The sequence below is a fragment of the Acinonyx jubatus genome, chromosome B2 (assembly GCF_027475565.1).
Source record: "Acinonyx jubatus isolate Ajub_Pintada_27869175 chromosome B2, VMU_Ajub_asm_v1.0, whole genome shotgun sequence".
Taxonomy (NCBI): Eukaryota; Metazoa; Chordata; class Mammalia; order Carnivora; family Felidae; genus Acinonyx; species Acinonyx jubatus.
In genome coordinates this window covers 54,274,413-54,295,894 of record NC_069385.1, presented here as the reverse complement: position 1 = coordinate 54,295,894, position 21,482 = coordinate 54,274,413, and the positions used below count along the sequence as shown (strand labels likewise).

General features: G+C 42.8%; 1 protein-coding gene across 6 annotated transcripts in view; it reads right to left on the bottom strand.

Annotated features, from left to right (window-relative positions):
• Positions 1–21,482, bottom strand: part of SCML4 (Scm polycomb group protein like 4) — a 124,239-nt gene that overhangs the window by 48,304 nt on the left and 54,453 nt on the right. For 5 of the 6 annotated variants that reach the window (XM_027057153.2, XM_053222403.1, XM_053222402.1 and 2 more), the window contains exons 2-3: positions 17,928–18,142; positions 772–901 (exon numbers count right to left, since the gene is read on the bottom strand). In XM_027057153.2, the coding sequence (XP_026912954.1) occupies positions 772–901; positions 17,928–18,083 (286 nt within the window). In that variant the 5' untranslated portion in view covers positions 18,084–18,142. The remainder of the gene's footprint in view (positions 1–771; positions 902–17,927; positions 18,143–21,482) is intronic. The other variant, XM_053222405.1, reaches the window with a different exon arrangement.

Below are 21,482 nucleotides of genomic sequence, written 5' to 3'. Positions count from 1 at the left end.
CTGGAGCAAGATATGCCTGAACTGAGATACAAGGGAGGAGTAGGGTGACCAGCAGGAAGGTCATTCCAGATAGAAGGAAGGCAATATGCTGAAATCCTATCGGGCAGGGGTAGGGGAGGAGGCACTTCTAGGGACTGAAAGGAGAGCAATGTACCACAGGGTTCCATCGGCCAAATTAAGTTTGATTTTCACCGAAAAGCAATGGGAGGGAATTGAATGGATTTAAGTGGGACAGGAGTAGGGATGGCTTGTGATGAGGACAGTTTATGTGTGTGTGAGAGAGAGACGCCATCCTGCTGCTGGTACTTTCATGATGGAACTCTTTGTTGATGGACACCCCATGAGAAAGACTGGACTGAGTTCTACTCTGACTGGATTGGAGCCACCAGGTGGGGTTAAGAGAGGTTAGGGTCCTTAGGGGATCTGGAAGCACAAACACAGAGATGGAAACTCTTCAAGGTGGGCAGGGTCACTCTCAGTGGAAAGTAAACCTGGCTCTGAAAATGAAACACCAGGCCACCACACCACTCTTTCTAGTCCCACCCCAAGGCAACCAGCTGAACCTGAGATGCATTGAAAACCAAGTTTCAAGTAATCCTACCTGTGAGACACTTAAAGTAATATTCTCAGAGAAATCTGGTTGTCCTGCCTGCCAGCTAACACACTAAATCCTTCATTAGAGCTATCCCAGTGGCAGCTCTCCAGTTCACAAAGTAACTGCTAGATGGCTGGCTGACCATCACAGCCTTAGACGTCATTCGGCTGACATACCTGTGAGAGCCTGTGGGGCGGCCAAGCTGGGTATGGTGGCTGCATCCTGAGGGATGGAGCTGAGGTCGGGCTCCGGTGTGCTCCGCGGAGGCGAGAGGGCTAAAGGAGTCATAAGAACCCGAGACTTGAGCTGCAAGACAGAGCCCACTTAGTCAAGGAAAATCTGGAAATGCTCCCTACACTTGCCCCAAATTTTTCGTGGATGTCAATTAGCCACTGCTACTCTATCATGTTTCCATGCCTTTTTATTGTGCAGCTAAGGAACTTCAGATTCAAGTTCATGTTCAAGATTCATGTTTGGGGTCACACTCAGAGGTCAGCCAGGAAATGATTGTGTCAGGCAGTGAGTGTGGGAACACAAGAGGTAGGAACCGTTGAAACGTGTAAGCTCTCTGAGTGCAGGGCGCAGGGTAGAGAATTCCCAGCCTGCAAATACCTAGAATTCTGTGATCAGGGCTTTCCCAACAGCCACCCCGAGACTGACCCTGAATCCCTCCTCAGTCTCTGCTGAGCTTTCTGCTCTCAAAGATCACTGGATCCTGCTGGAAAAGAGAGCAGAAGACATTCCTCCAAGGGGCTTACATACTGCTCAGTGTTTATTTCCCGCAGTGGAGACTGTCAAGGGTGGCCCGAGTGTGGATACGACTGTATTGTCGGGTAGTGAGAAGCCGCTGCCTTGAAGGTCTCATTTGAAATCACAAATGAGGAATTGAAATTTACTGTTATGAAATAAGATGGAGATGACTGGTTGGTTGATTATGTCAATGCCAACAAGTCACTCTCTGTACCAAGATTTGACAGAAAATCTTCTAATCCTCATTCTCCACCAAAAAAATAATGAATAATTCAGTCACTTCACCTCTTCACCACTGACCTGTGTCTGTTCTCTACTACAGACCAAGTAAATCAATCTCTGGGGTGAGACCAAGGCATCAGGAGTTGTAACATGTACTCAGATGATTCCAATACATAGTTAAGGTTGGGGGCCACTGCTCCACTGCCTTTCAACTTTAAGGTTCAGTCCCCTGGAGGGTCCGATTAAACTGTGGATGGATTCTGATTCAGGAAGTCTGGGGTGGGGCCTAAGGTTCTGCATTTCCCAGGCAGTGCTGATGCTGCTGGTCTGTGGACCACACTTTGAGTAGCAAGGGTGTGTATTTTGTTGTAAATATATATGCCCACCCCACCCATATCCTAACTTGCTTCCTGGATTTTTAGGATAGAATAATAATGACAGTCTTGAAAAAACAGTACTCCTACTGCTAATTATGCACGCATTCTACATTTATTCATGTATTCACTCAAGAAATATGTATTGAGTGTTTATTGCAAGCCAGACGCTCTTCTAGTTACTAGGGATACAACAGGGAACAAATCAGACAAACGTCTTTGCCCTCATGGAACTGACATTCTGTTGGGGGTAAATAGACAACAAATGGAATAAAGTACATGATATAGTATATTAGAAGGTGATAATAGCTGGAGGTAAAAATAAAGAGAAAAAGGGAATAGAGTGTAATTGAGTTATACTTTAGATTAAAATCTTATTTATTTTTTTAAATGTTTATTTTTGAGAGAGAGAGAGCGTGCACAGGTAGGGGAGGGGCAGAGAGAGGGACAGAAAGAATCCCAGGCAGGCTTTGTGCTGTGCTGACAGCGTGGGATCTTATCCCACAACCATGGGATGGTGACCTGGGCTGAAATCGAGAGTTGGATGCCCAACCAACTGAGGAAATCAGACACCCCTAGACTGAAGTTTTAAAATAGGGTGGTTAAGGCACTTCTTGGGTGACATTGCACAAAGATTCCAGGGAGATGAGGGAGCAAGTCATACCAGTGTCTATGGGAAGAATATTCCAGTGAGTGAGAATATCAAGTGCAAAGGTCCTGAAACAAAAGCATGCCTGGAGGGTTTGTGCAACATAGGGAAGCAATAGTGAGACTGGAAAGGTGAAACCACAGGGCTTTGCAGGACACTGTAAGTTCTTTGACTTACTCTGAGCTCCTTTTTATTTTATTATTTTATTTTATTTTATTATTGTGCTTTATTGTATTCTATTGTATTCCATTTCATTGTTGTTTATTGTATTTTTTGAGACACAGAGAGAAAGCATGTATGCACGTGAGCTGGGGAAGGGCAGAGGCAGAGAGGGAATCCCAAGCAGGCTCTGTGCTCAGTGCATAGCCCAACATGGGCTCAGTCTCACAACTGCAAGATCATGACCTGAGCCAAAATCGAGAGTCGGACACTTCATAGGCTGAGCCATCCAGGTGCTGCTACCCTGAGCTCTTTAAAGCAGAGAAACTACAGGATCTAAACTAACATTTTAACAATTTGACTATTGTTTTGAGGAGAGATAAAAGGGACAAAAGCGGGAGGCCACTAATCCAGAGTAGATGAGAGATGACGGTAGATTGGATTAGGTTAATAGCAGTGGAGCAGATGAGAAGTAGACAGACTCCGCATAGATTTTCAAGGTAGAACCAGAAGGACTTACTGACACACTGACTGTGGTGTGTGTGAGAGAGAAAGAAGTCAAAGATGACTCCAAGGTTTGAGCTAGGAAGGCTGTAGATAGAATAACAGGTTTGGGGGATGGGGGATAGACTAGGGAAGACCAGAGGCTGATTTTGGACATGTCAAGTTTATGATGCATACATGCCAGTAGAGATGTTAAGTAGGCAGGTGCATGTACTAGAGTATGGAATTCTGGGGGAAAGTCTAAAGGGAGATTTAATTTGAGAATCATCAATACAGAGTTGACATTTAAGGCCATGATAATGAGTGAGATCATCAGAGAATAACATGGAAGGAGTGTATAGATGGAGAAGAGAAAAATCTAAGCACTGAGCCTTGCAAAACTGCAATATGAAAAGTCTTGGAAAGATGAGGAGGAACCAGCAAGACAAACCAGGAAAGGGGTGCCTGGGTGGTTCAGTTGGTTAAGCAGCCAACTTCAGCTCAGGTCACGATAATCTCATGGTCTGTGAGTTCAAGCCCTGCATCAGGCTCTGTGCTGATAGCTCCGAGCCTGGAGCCTGCTTCAGATTCTGTGTCTCCCTCTCTCTCTGCCCCTCCTCTGCTCATGTTCTCTTTCTCTCTGTCTCTCAAAAAATGAACATAAACGTTAAAATTTTTTTAATTTTTTAAATGTTTTATTTATTTTGAGAGAGAGAAAGAGAGAATGAGTGGGTGAGGGGCAGAGAGAGAGGGAGACACAGAATCTGAAGCAGGTTCCAGGCTCTGAGCTGTCACCACAGAGCCCGACACGGGGTTTGAACTCACGAACCACAAGATCATGACCTGAGCTGAAGTCAGACGCTTAACCAGCTGAGCTACCCAGACACCCCCAAAAAAATTAAAAAACAAACAAACAGGAAAAACATCCAGTATGGAGACATACTGTCTCCCAGACAACTGGGAGAGTATGGCCTTGTGGGAGCCAAATGTAAAAAGTGTTTCACAAAGGAGAGGGTGATCAGTCATGTCAAAAGCTCTGATCCGACAAGGAAGACTAGAAGTGGCCCTTAGATGCAACTTCTCAGCAAGAGAGGTGGTTGTACAGTGGGTGGGATGAGAACCTGATTAGCATTAGCTCAAGAAATAATGGGAAGAGAAGCATTGGGATCAGGAGGTAAAGTCAGCTCTTTCAAGGAGGCCTGTCTGAAAGGGGAGCTGAAAATTAGCAGTAGCAAGAAAGAAAAGTCAGATCAAATGGTTCACATCATTAGGATAGCTACTATCAAAAACAAATAAAAATAAAAGATAAAAGGTAGTGGCAAGGATGTGCAGAAATCAGAACACTTGGTGGTAATGTAAAATGGAGCAGTATAGTAGTTCCTCAAGAAATTTAAAATAGAATTACCCAGCAATTCAATTTCTGGGTCTATATCCAAAAGAATTGAAAGCCAGGAGGTATTTGATACTCATGCTCATAGCAGCGCTATTCACAACAGTCCACGAGGAAGCAACTATAAATGTCCATTGACAGATGAATGGGTAAACAACAGGTCGTACATCCACACAAGGGGATATTACTCAGCCTTGAAAGGGAAGAAAATTTTGGCACATGTTACAATATGCATGAGACTTGAGGAAATTTGCTAAGTGAAATAAGCCAGTCACCAAAGACAAATATTGCATGTTTCCACTTATATAAGATGCCTAGAATAGTCAAATGCATTGAAACAGAAAGTAGAATAGTGCTTTCGAGGGGCTGAAGGGAGGAGGGAATGGGGAGTTGTTGTTTAACAGGTACAGTGTTTTGGTTTTGCAAGGTGAAGTTCTGGAAATTGAATGCACAACAATGTGAATACACTGAACACTAGAACTGTACATTTAGAAATGGTTGTGATGAGGGGCGCCTGGGTGGCTCAGTCGGTTGAGTGTCCGACTTCGGCTCAGGTCATGATCTCACGATTCGTGGGTTTGAGCCCCACATCGGGCTCTGAGATGTCAGAGTCTGGAGCCTGTTGGGGATTCGGTCTCCCCCTCTCTCTGCCCCTCCCCCGCTTGCACTCTGTCTCTGTCTCTCTCTCTCTCTCAAAAATAAAGATTAAAAATTAAAAAAAAAGAAATGGTTATGAGGGTAAATTTTATGCTATGTGTCTTTTACCACAATTAAAACATTTTTAAAAATCTTTTAAGGTTTTTGGTATTTGAGATGGGAGAAACATGTATTAATACTGATGGCAATAATCCAGTCGAGAGGGAAGAAAGGATGATACGAGGGCGTGAGTGCAGAGCTACTAGCTTCAGGACTCTGAGTAGGTGAGAGGGGATGAGATTTAGTGAATGGAGGCGGGTGCATGGGAGGGGGATGGCAAGGCCTGAGAGAGAAACACGGACCTTTCATCTATTTTATTGCAAAGCAGAATATAACGGCCTCGATCTAGGGTGGGTGGATGTGGAGGTGGGAGCTTACAAAAGGTCTCTTCTGATGGCTACTAGTTTCTCAGTGAGGCTGGAAGCTTGAGTGTGAGGACAGAGGAGAGCGTGTTAATGAACTAGGAGGGTATGAGAAGTGGGGGCACAGGGTGTGGCTGCTGAGCAACGTGGAAGGCACAGTGGGATGTGTGGACATGAATTTAAATTCATTAAAATGAACTTAAAAGGAGACCAGTCAAAAGCGAGCACACTGGCTGCACAGGGCTGTATGGGTGCAGCATCTGGGGCTCTTGAGAGAGACACTGTGTTCATCAGAAGCTACAATTAACAACAGAGACTTCACCTTATTCTGCATTTAGCATTTGAAAAATTAAAGGGCCCATCACGTAGCAATACACTGCTAAATACTATAAAAACAATCTGAAAGAAACCTTAGTGGTGGGAGGGAGCAGACCAGAAACCTGCTGTGACTGACTTCAGCATGGTTCCCTCACCTACTAAGTGGGACAGGGTTACAGTTACGCTGCCTGTTCTCCCAGATTATGCACGAAGTGTCCCTTTGACAGTCTTTCGAGAAATGATATACTGCCCTGCATGCCTTGTGATGGAGAGGCTGGTGGTGGCAGTGCCCAAGGACTGTGGATAGCAGACTCTGGAAGGGCCTGGTTAAATCCTCCTTTACAGGCTGAAAGCCCTCCAACCAACATACAGATAATGATGTTGGTGGGGAAAAGGCAAGATTTGGCAGGTTGTCGTTTTTTTGCCTGTGGTCTTTAAGTAAATCACACAAAGATCCTCATGATCCTTCCCTAGAAAGATGATGATAGTGTCGATGGTGATGATGGTGAGGATGGTGAGGACAGGGAGGACGGAGAGGATGGGGAGGATGGTGATGGTGGTGAAGAAAGTGATGGCAGCTAAGACTTGGGTTGCCAGACACTGTTTACTGTTCATTTAAGCACCATGACCTAATGTTTGCTTGCTATGTTAATATTTATTATAAAAGGATCTGTTCATTGAACCCACCTCCAATGAAGTAATACAATTATAGCTGGTTGTTACCTCTGTCTGTCATTTCTGCCCAGATAAAGCAATTCAAGACATTAGAAAAAGTCAGCTGGTTGCAGGGCCAACTTTCTGAATTCATCCAACCTCTAAAACAACGGTGGGACTTTTGAATAAAGAAGAAAAACTCATGCAACTGTGGGTGGTATACGACTTTAAAAAAATTCTTCTTGATAAAAGAATAAATCATCAGTAGGAATACCTTTGAGTTAGCATTCTGAAATTTCTATCTCATTGTCTAACATAAAGGGGAAAAAAAACATTCCTAAATGGGAGTCACATATGATTTTAGAGGGCTCCTAAGACAGAAATGAGCTCAGTGACTAGGAATGTCCTTTGGTGTGATGTGGGGCCCATTCTGTCAGTGCCTCTCCCATGTGGAATGGGGAGCTACCTGTTGCCCAATGTATCCAAGCTTTCCTCTGGAAGGGCATTTGTCTTTGCCATTGCTAGTTGTTGCTGTTGTTGTTTTGTTGTGTTTTGCTATGTTTGGGGTTTTTTTTTAATGTTTATTTATTTATTTAGAGACAGAGACAGTGAGAAAGCATGAGCAGGGGAGGGGCAGAGAGAGAGGGAGGGAGAGAATCCCAAAGAAGCTCTACACTGTCAGCGCAGAGCCCGACCTGGGGCTCAATCTCACCAACGGTGAGATCATCGCCTGAACTGAAATCAAGAGTCAGAGGCTTAACTGACTGAGCCACCCAGGCACCACTGCTGTGTTTTGTTCTTTAGGTGGACAAAACAAAACACCATGCTCCTATTTTGGTTTCTAATACCATTCTTCAATAAAAGGAACAAAGGCTCCTTGGAGAAATGGCTGATTCTAGGACAAGGGCAGGAAATACACGAGATGAGCCTGTGGCATCTTGTCCCAGAAAATAAAGTAACACACACACACACACACACACACACACACACACACAATGATGAGGGCAGGTCATAGGAACATGTGAGTCAATCAAAAGAGCTTGTAATGTCCAAATCTAGAACAATATGAGCAATAAATAAAGAACGGGTAATGGATTATAATTCAAAGTATACAGTAAATATCCATGACTCCATACTGACATAAATGAATAATTGACTAGAGAGACACATGGAGGAGACAAACCTCCTATGCATTAATATTCCAAACGGTTTGTGGAGTATAACTTCTCACTCCTTAAGTGTGGGCTGCACATAGTGACTTCCTTCCAAAGAGGACAGTATGGAAATGAGGAAAAGTAATTTTACAGTGGAGAAACCTGTCAAACACCACCTCAGGCAGGTGATCAAGTCACCATCCACAGTGATAAGCCATGTTGATAGTACGCACCCTCCACATGGCACGATGGGAATAGCACCTTACCTCTGGAATTTTCTTCCCAGAGACCCATGACCCCAGTCTAATCATTAGGAAAACATCAGACAAACCCAAGTTACAGAACACTTTACAAAACACTTGACCAATACTCCTAAAAACTGCCAATGCCATCAAAAACAAGGAAAGTCTGAGAAACTTTTACAGCCCAGAGGAACCTAAGGAGACATGACAACAAGATGTTAATGTGATATCCTGGATAGGTCCTGGGACAGAAGAGAGGAAAACTAATGAATCTGAATAAAATATGGACATTATTTAATAATGATGTATTATTATTGGTTTACTACTTGTGACAAATGTATCACAGTAATATAAAATGTTAACAACAGAAGAAACTAGGTGTGGGGTACATGAGAATCTCTGTTTTATCATTGCAACTCTCCTGTAAATCTAAAGGTATTCCAAAAATATGGTTTATTTGTAAAGTATTAAAAGCAGGATCTGGCAGAATAAACTGGGTAAAATGGAGAGGAAGAAGGGAGGAGAAGCCTCTTTCTTGGATGCATAAGACTGGAGGAAGATTAGGTGCCCAGGATGCTGTGCTCTGACATATTGGAGCTAATCCTTGACCTTCAAAGCCAACAACCCTGTACGGAGGCTGGCAAAGTTGGCACCTTTACCTGAAATTCAAAACCTCAATCAAACGGGTGTGGTGACTCCTCATCCAGGGCATGGTTTCCAGTGGCTGCCAGAGGGGCTGTGCTTTGCTGGGGTAGAGTATCGTGGTGGGTGAAGCAGAAGAGTAAGGAGTTGGCCCCAGCCAGCTGGCGATTCCACCAAAGAGGGCTGGGGAATATGGAATATGGGGGCAGCTCATCTTTCTTTTCCATTTACAGATCCAAAATAAGGGCCTGGAGAGCTTCTTGCTCCAGCTGTCTTTCAGGGAAGACCTTCTCTAAGACATTTACTAGAGAATCACTGGAAAGAGTTGGGGGAGGGGAGGGTTTGTTTGCAAACTGAGATGTGTGGCCAGGGAACGCTAACAGAGGAAGGATCGTTTGATATAAAAATTGCAGTATTTTTCTAGAACTGTGCAAACGTGGCAGAAACAAAAGTACCAAATAAACAACGTTTCATAGATTGACAGCAAGAATGTTGGTAATCCGAGGACAGAGAGTGTGGTTAGGGGACTGCCTGCACATCAGCAGAGATGAACCAACAAAGCAAAATTTGAAAACAAGTTCAGGGTGGCCGTGGGCACCTACATTGGAATCTGTGCTCGAAGTCCAGCTCAGCCACACACCAACCCTGTCTTAAGTCTTGTCAGTTAGGATTTTGGAGCCTGTCCTTCCTCACTTGTGTGAGGATATCAATACCTCCTCACAGGGACATGACAAGATTTAGATGTAAACATTTAGCATAGGGCTAATGCAAAGTAGAACTTCATAAAGGTTTGTTATTATTATTGCTGATGGTATGGAGAGAGGGCATGACAAGAAGGAGAGCGCCCACATTTCCTCACCCACAGAGTGGACACTGAGAACTGGCATGATTTCAGTCATCAACTACACATTGCTGATGCCCTGCACGAGAACAGCCAGAGCACAGGGCTCAGAGTTAGGTCTGGGATTTGAATCTTGGGTCTGCCACCAGTTCACATGGGACTCTGAGCAACTCATTCAGTGCTTCCCGGCTTCATCTTCCAAAGCCATTAGATTGGGTAGATTGTTGGTTTCTAAGTTCTCTTCTAATCCATAATGCATATATACCCTGCATTAGACTACTTCTGAAAACATCATAGAATTTGAGACAAAAACCAGTGTCAGTGCCATATTTTGAATGTTGAATAGAAGAAATGCGGCATCCTAAATTTCTTTGTAATTCTATTTCTGAAAATATAGAAAACTAGGTTATTTGGAGCACCTGGGTGGCTCAGTCGGATGGGCATCCGACGCTGGCTCGGATCATGATCTCACGGTTGGTGGGTTTGAGCCCCACGTCTGGTTCTGTGCTGACAGCTCAGAGCCTGGAGCCTGCTTCAGATTCTGTGTCTCCCTCTTTCTCTGCTCCTCCCCTGTTCGTTCTCTCTCTCTCTCTCAAAAATAAATAAACATTTAAAAAATATGTTTAAAAAAAATAAAACTAGGTTATTTGGATCAACTGAAAACAACCACAAGTAATGGATAAAATGTAAGGTTAATGAAAGTACAGAGGGGCTGATAATATATAAAGAATTATCAGGCCAATATATAAGTGAAATCTAGGCCTCAGGAATTGCTGTGGAGCTCAGGGCTCACCCAAAGGGCTACAACCTCAGGATAAAGATGAGCCAGATGTAAATTTGCCCCACCTTACCCCCACCCCCACCTGACAATGAGGGGAGTGTGCAGAATCTCTGAAAAGATACTGTCACAAGCCGAATAGTAATTCAATAGAAAACAGAGTGTTAACTTTCAATGAGTAGAAAAAAATTTAAATACCTAAAAAAAAATCCAAAAGAAGGCAGGAAAGATGAGTAAAAGGAGCACAGAATGAATGAGATAAATAGAACACACAAAATAAAATATACATTTAAACCCAAACTTATCAGTAATTTCTTTAAACATAAATGGACTAAATGCCTAGTTAAAAGGTGAAGACTATTATATTGGATGTTAGGGGTTGAAATGTGTCCCCCAAAATGATGTTGAAGCCCTAACTCCCAGGACCTGTGAATGTGACCTTATTTGGAAACGGGGTCTTTGCTGATGATCAGTTAAAATGAAGTCATTAAGGTAGGCCCTAATCCAATATGATTGTATCCTTACAAAAGGGGAAATTTGGACAGAAACGGTCAAGTACAGAGGGAAGACAATGTGAAGATGCAGGAAGAAGGCCTTCAATGAGCCAAGGTGTAGACTGGTCTTGGATTTCTAGCCTCCAGAACTGAGACACTAAATTTCTATTGTTTAAGCCACACAGTTTGTTGTATTTTGTTACAGTGGCCCTAGGAAACCAATATACCATATTAAAAAAAAAAAAAAATCATGTTCCCCCTCCCTTCCTTCCCCTCTACAGCCCTACTTGAGAATAACTTTGTTCATGTCCCTGCCGTAGCTTTTCTTGGGGGCACATTCCTCCTTTAGACTCACCCTCTTTCTCCACATAAAACTCCCCCAGGGTTCTGATGAGATGCTGTGGGAGTAGAGTTAGGGAAAACTGAATACTTCACTGTGCTTAACCTCAGACTTTAGTCTAAAAACTTGCTTGTTAGAAATGCAAATCAGTTCCAACAACAAGAAGGTTGTAGCCAATGACCTAATCCCATTCCTAGGAGTCAGCCTGTTTCTGGGTCTACCCATACATTCTTCTCCCTGCACTTGAAGGAGAGATTGAACACCTAAGGGATGGAGCAGCCAGTATCCCTTGGTCTGGAGGCCTGCTTTGGCAACATGCCCTTCAGTTAAATCTGAGATGCTAGCTAAGCTATCTTTGAGCTTCTCTAAGAAAATAAAAGTACCCCAATACAATAAACTGCCTACATCACAATGAAGAAAGAAAGGGATGCTTGAAGGTGGGAGGGAAATGGCCTGGCTCTCTTGGGCCTTTCAGAAGTACAAACATGGTGGAGACAGGGTGAGGATGCTGGAGCTTTCTCCCACCATCTCTGTGCTGGGTTCAGATTCTTCTCTGGACCCAGGCAGCCACTGAAACTGGTGAAGAGCAGAGGTGAGTGGCATGGGTGGCTGCTGCTTTGCTGAGGGCAGGGAAGAATGGTTTAATTACCTCCCGACCGAGGGAAGCTGAGAGAGGAGATGATGAACCTGGTACTCCATGGGTACCAGGAGAGAGAACAAAGAAAAGGGAAAACAAACAAACAAACACTTGATAAAGGGAAATTCAGAAGAATGCATCTATCTGTGAGAATTATTTAATGGGATGCTGTCTCTACGCCCTCCGACCCCAACAATCTTTGATAGAGACCACACATTTCAAGGAATGCTTGGTGTGGTTGGGTTTCTTACAGAAACTGGTGAGGAGGCCAAGTTCTCTGCATCAGCAGGAGTGGGGTCGGCCCTACAGATGAGAGAGGAAACATGGCACGTCCAGTGACAGGCATCATGTGCATAGAGGAGCTCAGAGCAGTGGGAGGCTGGAGCCGGCTTGTACACAAAGGATGACTTATATTTTCAGGAATATTGCAAGTTGTTAAACATGGTGATTATTAAACATTAAAGTATATATACTTCCAGAGAATTAATTTAAAGTACATTCAAAACAAGGTAATAGATACTCAAAACTCATCACTGTCTAACTATTTTATTATCAATACTGACACCATGTCCTTAGATGTCATCTTGGCGCCTTGAACCTGGCCATGTTGGGAACATCTCCACCTTGGAAATTGGCGAATGCTACGAATTAGGGCTGACTTTACTACTTTGTTGACTTACAGACTTGAGAGAGTGATGGAGAAAATGGTAAAAACACAAACTAAACTTAAAAGTGTGCCTTCTTTGTAGCTGTGACACCGTGAATAGCACAAAAAACTGAACTATTTTTTTTTTTGACAAACTATCCTCCGTCCACGATAAATTCGTGAAGAAGTTTATCCCATTCTCAACATACAATTCCAATATACAACTTCACTGTTTACATTTCCCTTACTTCTTAACATAATTGGAAACATCGACTAGCGTTCATGCCCGAGTTACACTCAGAACGCTGCGGGGAATCATAAACCAGCACACGAGGGCCTCACACCCACCATTGCACCTCACGCCCACCATTGCACCTCAACCTTGGCCCTTGCTCCAGCCCTGGTGTTGGGGCTGGAGGGTAATAGAAAGCCACAGGAGATATAGTCCATACCCTAGGTGCTGTTTTTTGTGCTTGTGTAATCATTTTCCTCCATGGGGCACAGGTGGGGCACCAAGCCCACCATCAGCAAGGGGAGGCCTTGAAGACAGGGACAGGAAGGGTTATTTGGTATCTATTCTTCCCTTGCATACTACCATGCTACATTTGGTGTTCCAAAATATAACTCTAAGACAATATAAGATCTGGACAATCAAAGAATCATCAAAGCCATTTCGACAGTTTTTGTGAAAACACATTTTAGAAAGAGACTTTAAACAAGTGTTGAAACAAACAAAATGCTTTCTGCTTAAGTTTGAACGTTTTCCTACTTGAGAGTTTTGTGAATTTGACTTCCTTGTTACACAATGCCAAGAACACATACTCTTTTGGGGGTCGGGAGGTGGGAAGAAAAGGATGACAATAAAAAAGAGGGAATAAAACATAATGTTGTGAGGAACGTGGGTGCCTCAGTCGATTAAGTGTCTGACTCTTGATTTCAGTTCAGGTCCTGATCCCAGGGTCTTGTGTTTGAGCCTCATGTGCAGAGGCTGCCTGGGATTCTCTCTCTCTACCTCTATCTCTGCGCCTCCCCCACTCGTGCATGTGTGCTCTCTTTCTCTCAAAATTAAAAAAAAAAAAAAACATAATGTTGCATTTCCTTATGTTTATTAGAAAATCACTCTCTTTATAGAGTAAATTTTCTAGGTAACAGAAGACTGTTCTGTAAGTACTTAGCAGAGGCTGCTGGTTATTCCCAAATATCCACGCTCCCTTCTTTCTTTATTAATGCAATCTCTGAATTTTAGCCAGCCACCTGATCACCCCATACTGCTTTGCCCCACCTCCCTTGGAGTTAAGTGAGGCCAAGTGACTAGGTTCTGGCCAGCAGCATGCAAGTGTAAGGCGTGTGTTCAGTCTTGAACATTGAGTCCTTAAAGGGGAAAGACATGCCTCCACTAGCTCTGCCTCCATCTGGCTGGCTAGACTAGCAGGAAAGAGGGAACTGGAGGAGCCATTTTATAGCGTGAGGTAGGGACTTTGTGTTAAGAGGAGCAGAGTGACAACAGAGCAGGAGCCTGGGTCCCCAACACCATGGAGGCAACATGTCACCTTCAGATGGGCTTCCCAGATTTTTAACATAAGAAAGAAGTTAGCTTCCTCTTCTTTAGGCCACTGTTGCTTCCCCTTTGTCACAGCAGCTGGATTTATATTTTCAACGATACAATTACCAACATTTCAGAACATGTTAACCATTTGTCTTTAATATTTTACAGAGTATCTTCTTTCTAAACATGTTACACGTTTCTAAGCTCATTAAACAGAGCAGACAGGACATAATTTGGAAAGAGTAAATGGGAAAGCATAATTACTATTCGGAACAATAATGCAAAGAGATTGCCAAGGTCTAGAGGACTTCTGGCCCAACAGTAGGCAGCCTCAGGCTGTGGGACTTGGTTCACTCATACCTAATTCCTGCAGTTTTTCTAGCTCCCTCACTATCAGGGTTCAAATAAGAAAATATACACAAAGTGCTTTGGTCCAGAGCCTCAAACACAGAAGCGCTGACTAAATGTTATATACGACTATTCTTGCTATTAGTATTAATTATGATGATGGTGATGACGATGATGATGATGTGTAGGGGACAAACAGCTATTTTTAAAACCCAGCACTTTCTTCTTCCTGCTTAAATCATAATCCCAATCATAAAGACGCAGAAGCTGGAGATCCCACTGTTAGGTGACATTACAATCAGCTGCCGGTACAGAATAGAAGCTAGGGCTCCTCCTTGATGCAGACTCTCTTTATCTCTTTAAAAAGACCTTAATAGTCTTTTTAGTCACGAAATATGAGGAAAATCTATCTGTTGACCTTGGGTTGTCTCTGAAGTAAACCAATAGCAGATGCTTCAAACTGAGATGTAAATTCTGTTTGATAATGAAGAAGGCTGTTTTCATGGCAGTCGGCGTAGGGCTCTTCAGAGAAAATATGAAGTTAAGAGGTTTCTGCTTTCTTCGACTGGGGTGAGAAGGAGGCAGTAAGGCCATAAAATGATGCTTTCCCGGCAGTGAGCATGCCCCAGAAATGTGGCTGCAGGCCTGGGCCAAGAGACATGGGCAGATGGGCCCTGGGAGGAGGCATGACCTATGAACTCTGGAGCACTGACATCTGACTACCCGTTGAATTCTTCCTTTTCTGCCTGCAATTCACTCATATTATTCTCAAGACTCAGAGAAAGGGTTAAACATCACAGCCTGTGTCAGCTGTGCTTGGATCTTAAAGGGAAAGGCTTGTGCCCATTCTTGGACCAGACAGAGTTGCCACCTGTGCTGGGCACAGAGGTGATCGAGAGTGCAGTTTGGGAGAGCGCCAGGCAAGAGGTGACAAATGTCAACCAGCATAGATCTGTGATGCAGTCAGCACAACAGGCATCCTCAAGACTCAGGAACCTTCCAAAGGCTCAAACACGGATTACTTCGTTATGACAGTATTGTTAGGATGAATATACCATAATGATGTTTTTATTGAAATGACAAAATTGTTCTTCACTACTTTATAATATTGATAATGTTATTGTATTTGTTATTGTTCTGTATTATTAATAAAACATCATTTAATTATAACAATAATTATTATTATACTTTCAGTACCCAGCTGTGTGGGCACTCTTCTTCCCCAAAATATCTTCTCCTTCAAATCTAAGACTATTAAATCGCTATAATAGAGCTTGTAAGAAATGCATCTACAATAAAGCTAAATAGACTCTGAAGGAGGGCTTGGAAGCATTTTCTTAACAATTAAATACAGGATCTTTAAGGATACACCAAGTAATATCTTACTTCGCTTGCTCAGGGCTTCTTTTTTAACAACTTCTGGCTCCCCAACTGTGTCTCAGATAGTTAAAATTGCCAAATTAGTGGCCATTTGGTAAATGGAACAACACTGTACAGTTTCCTCGGTGGCTTCTCCACAATTAAAACCTTTTCAGTAACGGTAAAAGGGGGCTTCTGGGTCTAAGAAATTGTCAAAAAAAAAAAAAAACTGGAGAGACTTAATTGGTTGCCAAATTTATTTTGCGAAGTAAGGACATTTTTTAAATTACCAAATCCTGACAACATACAACAATTAAATAAAAGAAAACAAACTCTAACGCCAAAAGAGTAAGAAGCAGATATTTCAGAATAAAGGATGATCCTTTGGGTGGAATCATTTTAGCTCTACGAAGATTTGCACACGGTTCTTATTTTTCTCATGTCACCACGAGGGAGTCAGCACTCCGGCAGACTAGCACCTGGTTTGGAGGTGTTCTTGGACACTTGGGGAGCTGTCTGGGAGCTGCTGGCCTGAAATAATTCCCACACAGTTCCCCAAATACATGGAAGATGGACTCAAGGAAGAGCTGTGGCCCATTGCCCCTAGCCAAGTAGCCCTGTGAGGCATGGACATGAGATCTGCCTGCCATGTGCAGGGCCTACATTGTCAGCTAACCATTCCAAAAGCTTTCTTCCTGCTTTGATGTGTCTCTGAATGTTAGGAGCCCTGAAAACTGCCCCTTTTAGGAGACAGGAAAATTGCCAAGTCGGGCTCATTCCATGGACTGAATTCCCATTTTTCCTGGCCCTAGAAATGCTGTGTCTGTTGGTAATTTTCATTCTTGGGTCACAGCTCCCAGGGGAGTAGAAGAAAGGCCAAATAGGAGAGAGAAGTTTTCAGTGTGTTTCTTCAGATCCTGGACTTGCTCCCTGGCTCTATTCACAGAAGGGCTGCCCTGCTCCGTCCTTCCAGATTCAATACCCAGACCTCAGCAATGGCGCAGGTAGCTGAGCTGGGAGGGCCTGCCCTATGCCGGCTTCAGAGAAACAATGCTGAAGCTGAAGTGCCCATGAGAAAGAGGAGGCTCTCTTTGTTAGAAAAGTAACCAGTGACAGAAGATTTTACTTCATAAGGTGGCTGAGTAAAAGCTTCTTTTACTAAAACCCATGACCCCCAAACAACCTTGAGTCACCTTCCCCCTACCTCCTGTTTTTATTTTCCAGCAGTTGGAAGAACTGCGGAGAACCAAAGGGATAAAGGTTGAATTCATCACCGATTCTTCCGGAAGCTTTGTCTTTCTGCTGACCTGAAATAATTTCCATACATTTTCCTAAATATATGGGAGTTAATTGCCAATTTGCATTCTGGTTTGAGTATTCAGATCTCAAGATGGAAACATAAGCTCTTTATTTCAAGAAAAAATAAAGGAAAGAAAACTTCTGAAGCTCATTTTCTAATGCCCAAAAGTCTTGTGGAGAATGAACTCAATAGTCTTTCTTCTCTAGTAGCCTCCTCAAAAACATCTTGGAGAAGAAGCTCTCCCTCCTCTGGTTCAGATTGCTTTATGTGATTGCAATTACATCAGAGAATTTCTTTTCCACCCCCTGCCACTCTGAATTGTTAATTCTTCCAAGGGTCACGGGATTTTAATTCTGCCTGATACTCCTCCTTGAAGCCAAACTTGACGTCAGCACTTTTTATAAGCAGGAAACTATGAATTAACACCCTGAATTTTCATGATGAGTCCCCCTTGTTTAGGCTCTGTTTGGGAAAATTCTTCTATGTCCTCTGACACTAGGCTGCACGCATTATTAATTTAAGTGTTTCAGGAACATCATCTGCTTTTACTAAAATAAATGACGAATGAGTTCTGGAAAGTGGCTTTGAGCGCCGCCCTAGTAGGCACAGTGAGGGGAAAATTCAGTGTCTGAAACACTAATTTAAATGCAAGTCTTAAAATGTGTGTTTAGCTATGACCCTAAAATCTGCTCGCCTTACAACTTTCCCCATCTGGTGCAATTTGCTTTCTCCACTTGTACAAATGCACACGACGGGGACAGCATGCAATGTGGGCCCCGCTGTAACAATGAGGCCTTGTCTGTCACAGACTTCATTGAGAGAAACTTACTTCTCATCTTGTCGTTACCCAGCTCCCAGCCTTTCCTCACGTTCTGCGGTGGGGCTCTGCCCAAGCACCCATGCCCCAGCCCAATGTCACCGTGGAGAAAGGAGATGATGGAGCCGTACCTTGTACCCAGGCTTCCGCCCTCTTTTCTTTGGGATCTTCGCTGCTGGCAAAGAACCAGCTGAAGCAGAATAAAGGTTATGCACTGCCATCTTCATAGGTGTTGAGTGCAGTGGGGGTCGGCCTCGCTTTCTCCCCGGGATCCTCTGAGACTGCATGTCTGCTGGTGCCAGTCTTACAGAAGGAAGTGACAAATCGCTCACAGGCAGAAGAGGTGCTAAGAATTAGTCCAGACACAAAGCAAAACAAAAACAGAAGGGTTTGTTTGGTTTGCAAGGCAAACATGTATCCCATTTGGTGTTTTTGGCCATGCCTATCCTTTATTGGAGGGGAAGACCAAATACAAGACAGCCAGGCACCACTAGGAGTTTTTACAGTGCTGTTGGAGTTCTGGGATCATTTCAAGGAGAGCAAATTTCCACAGGGCTATAACGAAGCAGGGAAGATGCTGTCTAGGTGGAGAGGACAATAGATTCCCAGCTCCAAACGCAACCGATAGTGCCGCCAGCAACGAGACGACTTTATCAATGCGTGTCTCCATTTCCCCACTTCATTCAACCTTGAAGTGATACGACAATAGCATTAGATAAATACAACAATTCCCTCACATTCGCTCCTGCCCCTTTGGTTGGGTTATAAATTGTTATGACCTTTATTTTTCCCATGGAAGGGATGTAACGGTACAAATCAATTGTATTAAAGTTATGTCCCTCGGTCAAAATGCGGATAGAGATTTACCTACAGATGCATGCTTTAGAATTGCAAAAATAGAATGGATGGAGCCCAAATAACAAGCAATAGGGGAATAGTTAACATTATCTACAGAACAAAACAATCACCTGGTTAAAAGTCTTTAACCATATTATTTCAACAACATGAGATTGAATGAAAAAGCGTCTCATAAATTGTGCTTAAAAATGATGTCCACTATGCAAAAATGTATGTGGTAAAAGAGTGAAAGGAAATGACGTAAGTGGCACAGACGGTAGAACTGTTGGTAATTGTTCGCTATGGACACATCCTTTCCCCCAAACAGATACCCCACATGCTATAAAATTCATAGCATTAAAAATACTAATGATACGGGTCCCTGGGTAGCTTAGTCAGTCAAGCGTCTGACTTCAGCTCAGGCTATGAGCTCACAGTTCATGAGTTCGAGCCCCCACATCAGGCTGATGACTCGGAGCCTGCTTCGGATTCTCTCTCTCCTTCTCTCTGTCCCTCTTCTACCTCTCAAAATAAATAAAACTTAAAAAAATATATACTAATGATAAGCTGTCTCAGGTAGAGTTGACTAAATCTTGCAGCAAGAGGTAGTTGATCAACTCCAACCCAGGGAGCTCAGCGGTATCATGAGCTCAAGGGTCAGATTTCCTTGAATGTTAAGAAATGTAACAAGTCGGACAGAAAGAACTCTACACTCTAACTCAGGGATGATGTTAGGTGACAAAACTCATTTCTGAGGCTTAATGGTAGCCAACAGTTGGAAATGAGAAGCTTTTGCTCAAGAGGCCACAGGAAAAATTGGGAAAGATGATGGAAGCGGTCCCTACCCCCCAGGTCTGGGCAGCCACTGTAGGAACCAGATTGCTTTGCTCGGGAAGGAAAATATCAAATAGTGGATATTTGATATCCTATAACATGACAGGAAATTTGGGGCATCTTTTACAGATGTCAGTTCGGTTTGTTAATTCTCTGAATATTAACAGTATCCACTCAATAATATTGATTGCTCTTGGAAATATCATACCTAGCACATAGAATTTTAAAGCATTAATTTGTTTATTGTTAGGTATTTCAGGTAGATGGACAAGCTGTTGAGGATGTCGATTTTCCTTGTTTTTGTGTAAGAAAAATACCATGTCTCGTTGATTCTAAAATGCACACTTTTTTACAAAATAACATCTCTGAAATCACAATGCACCCTAAAGCATTGCAAGCACATCAAATTCTGTAAGGAGCAATTTTTCTTTCTTGGTACATGAAATAATGAGGTGTGATATTATCAAGGGCATCTTACAGTCAATGAATCATAATCAATGAAGATAAACCCATCAATATGTGAACAAAGGGAATCATTTCATTTCTAGACTTACTGTCAACATCCCCCAGTGCCAACAAATACCCCAAACACTCGTTTTCAAAAAAGCAGCTTCCCAAAACATTGAAAACCCACCAAAATTTATTCAGTAAGATCTTTGCTGTGTGGAACTTGATCTGAGTCCCATTTTGAGCTATCATGATCAAGTGTCTGCTTCTCCATTTTTAGTTTACAGATTTTGGAAATGGGATTTCTTTTTCTAGTCTAGGACAGGTTTTTCTACCTTTCTACTTTGCCTCTAGGGACAAGGTCAGCGATGTATCTAACATTAAGATCAAAAGTCAATAAAAGAAAACCCAGGTTCAGAGAAGGCATTGAATCTCTTTCCTCCTGTTTTTGAAGGCTCAGTTGGCTGTGTTCCTTCCCTGGTGAATTGTGATCCTCTGCTAACTTAGATACTCCCTCACAAAAGTCTTCTTGTTGAATAGGTTTTGAAGAGTGAAGGACGGGTGACTAATTAGCATATTATCCTAAGAATTTGTATCACTCAAAATTATGCTGAACTATCCCCAAATTTCTCAGTATGTTAGAAAAAAATATTTCCTACAAAAAAAGCCATCTTTTTAAACAAATTTTTTAATGTTTATTTATTTTTGAGAGAGAGAGAGAGAGACAGAGTGTGAGTGGAGGAGGGGCAGAGAGAGAGGGAGGGAGACACAGAATCCAAAGCAGGCTCCAGGTTCTGAGCTGTCAGCACAGAGCCCAATGCGGGGCTTGAACTCATGGACTGTGAGATCATGACCTGAGCCAAAGTCAGACACTTAACCAACTGAGCCACCCAGGCACCTCAAAAAAAGCCATCTTTTAAACTGAGCTTTTCTGTTGTTCTAATTCTCTTTCTCTACTGTGAGGAAAAAACAGGACTTGTGCGACTTTCCACTTCCTTACTTGAAGTGCATCTATCTTAGGGTATGAAGGAGCTTTCCTGAAAACTAAATCTGATTAATGAATTTCATGCTAGTGGAGCAACAGTGAACTATTATTTATTTTGTTTTTTCAATGTTTTTATTTTATTTTATTTTATTTTTCGAGAGAAAGACAGAGCGTGAATGGGGCAGGGGCAGAGAGAGAGGGAGACACAGAATCCGAAGCAGGCTCCAGGCTCTGAGCTTTCAGCACAGAGCCAGACATTGGGCTCAAACTCACGAGCTGCAAGATCACAACCTGAGCCTGAGCTGAAGTCAGACACTTAACCGACTGAGCCACCCAAGTGCCCCAACAGTGAACTATTATTGGTAGCACACGAGGCACTACAGTAATTGGGGAAATACTTGGAGATGGTTCATCCACTGATCAAGAAGATACTATTTTTCAATTCCTTCTCACAGATCAATATTTTAATATGCGAGTAAATGCAATTTTAAGTAACAAGATTTTTAAAAACTGAAGAGGTTATTTTAATTATGTGGGGTTCTCTGAAAGTCTCCTTGGAATAATTTTAAAGAGTTAGGGGAAA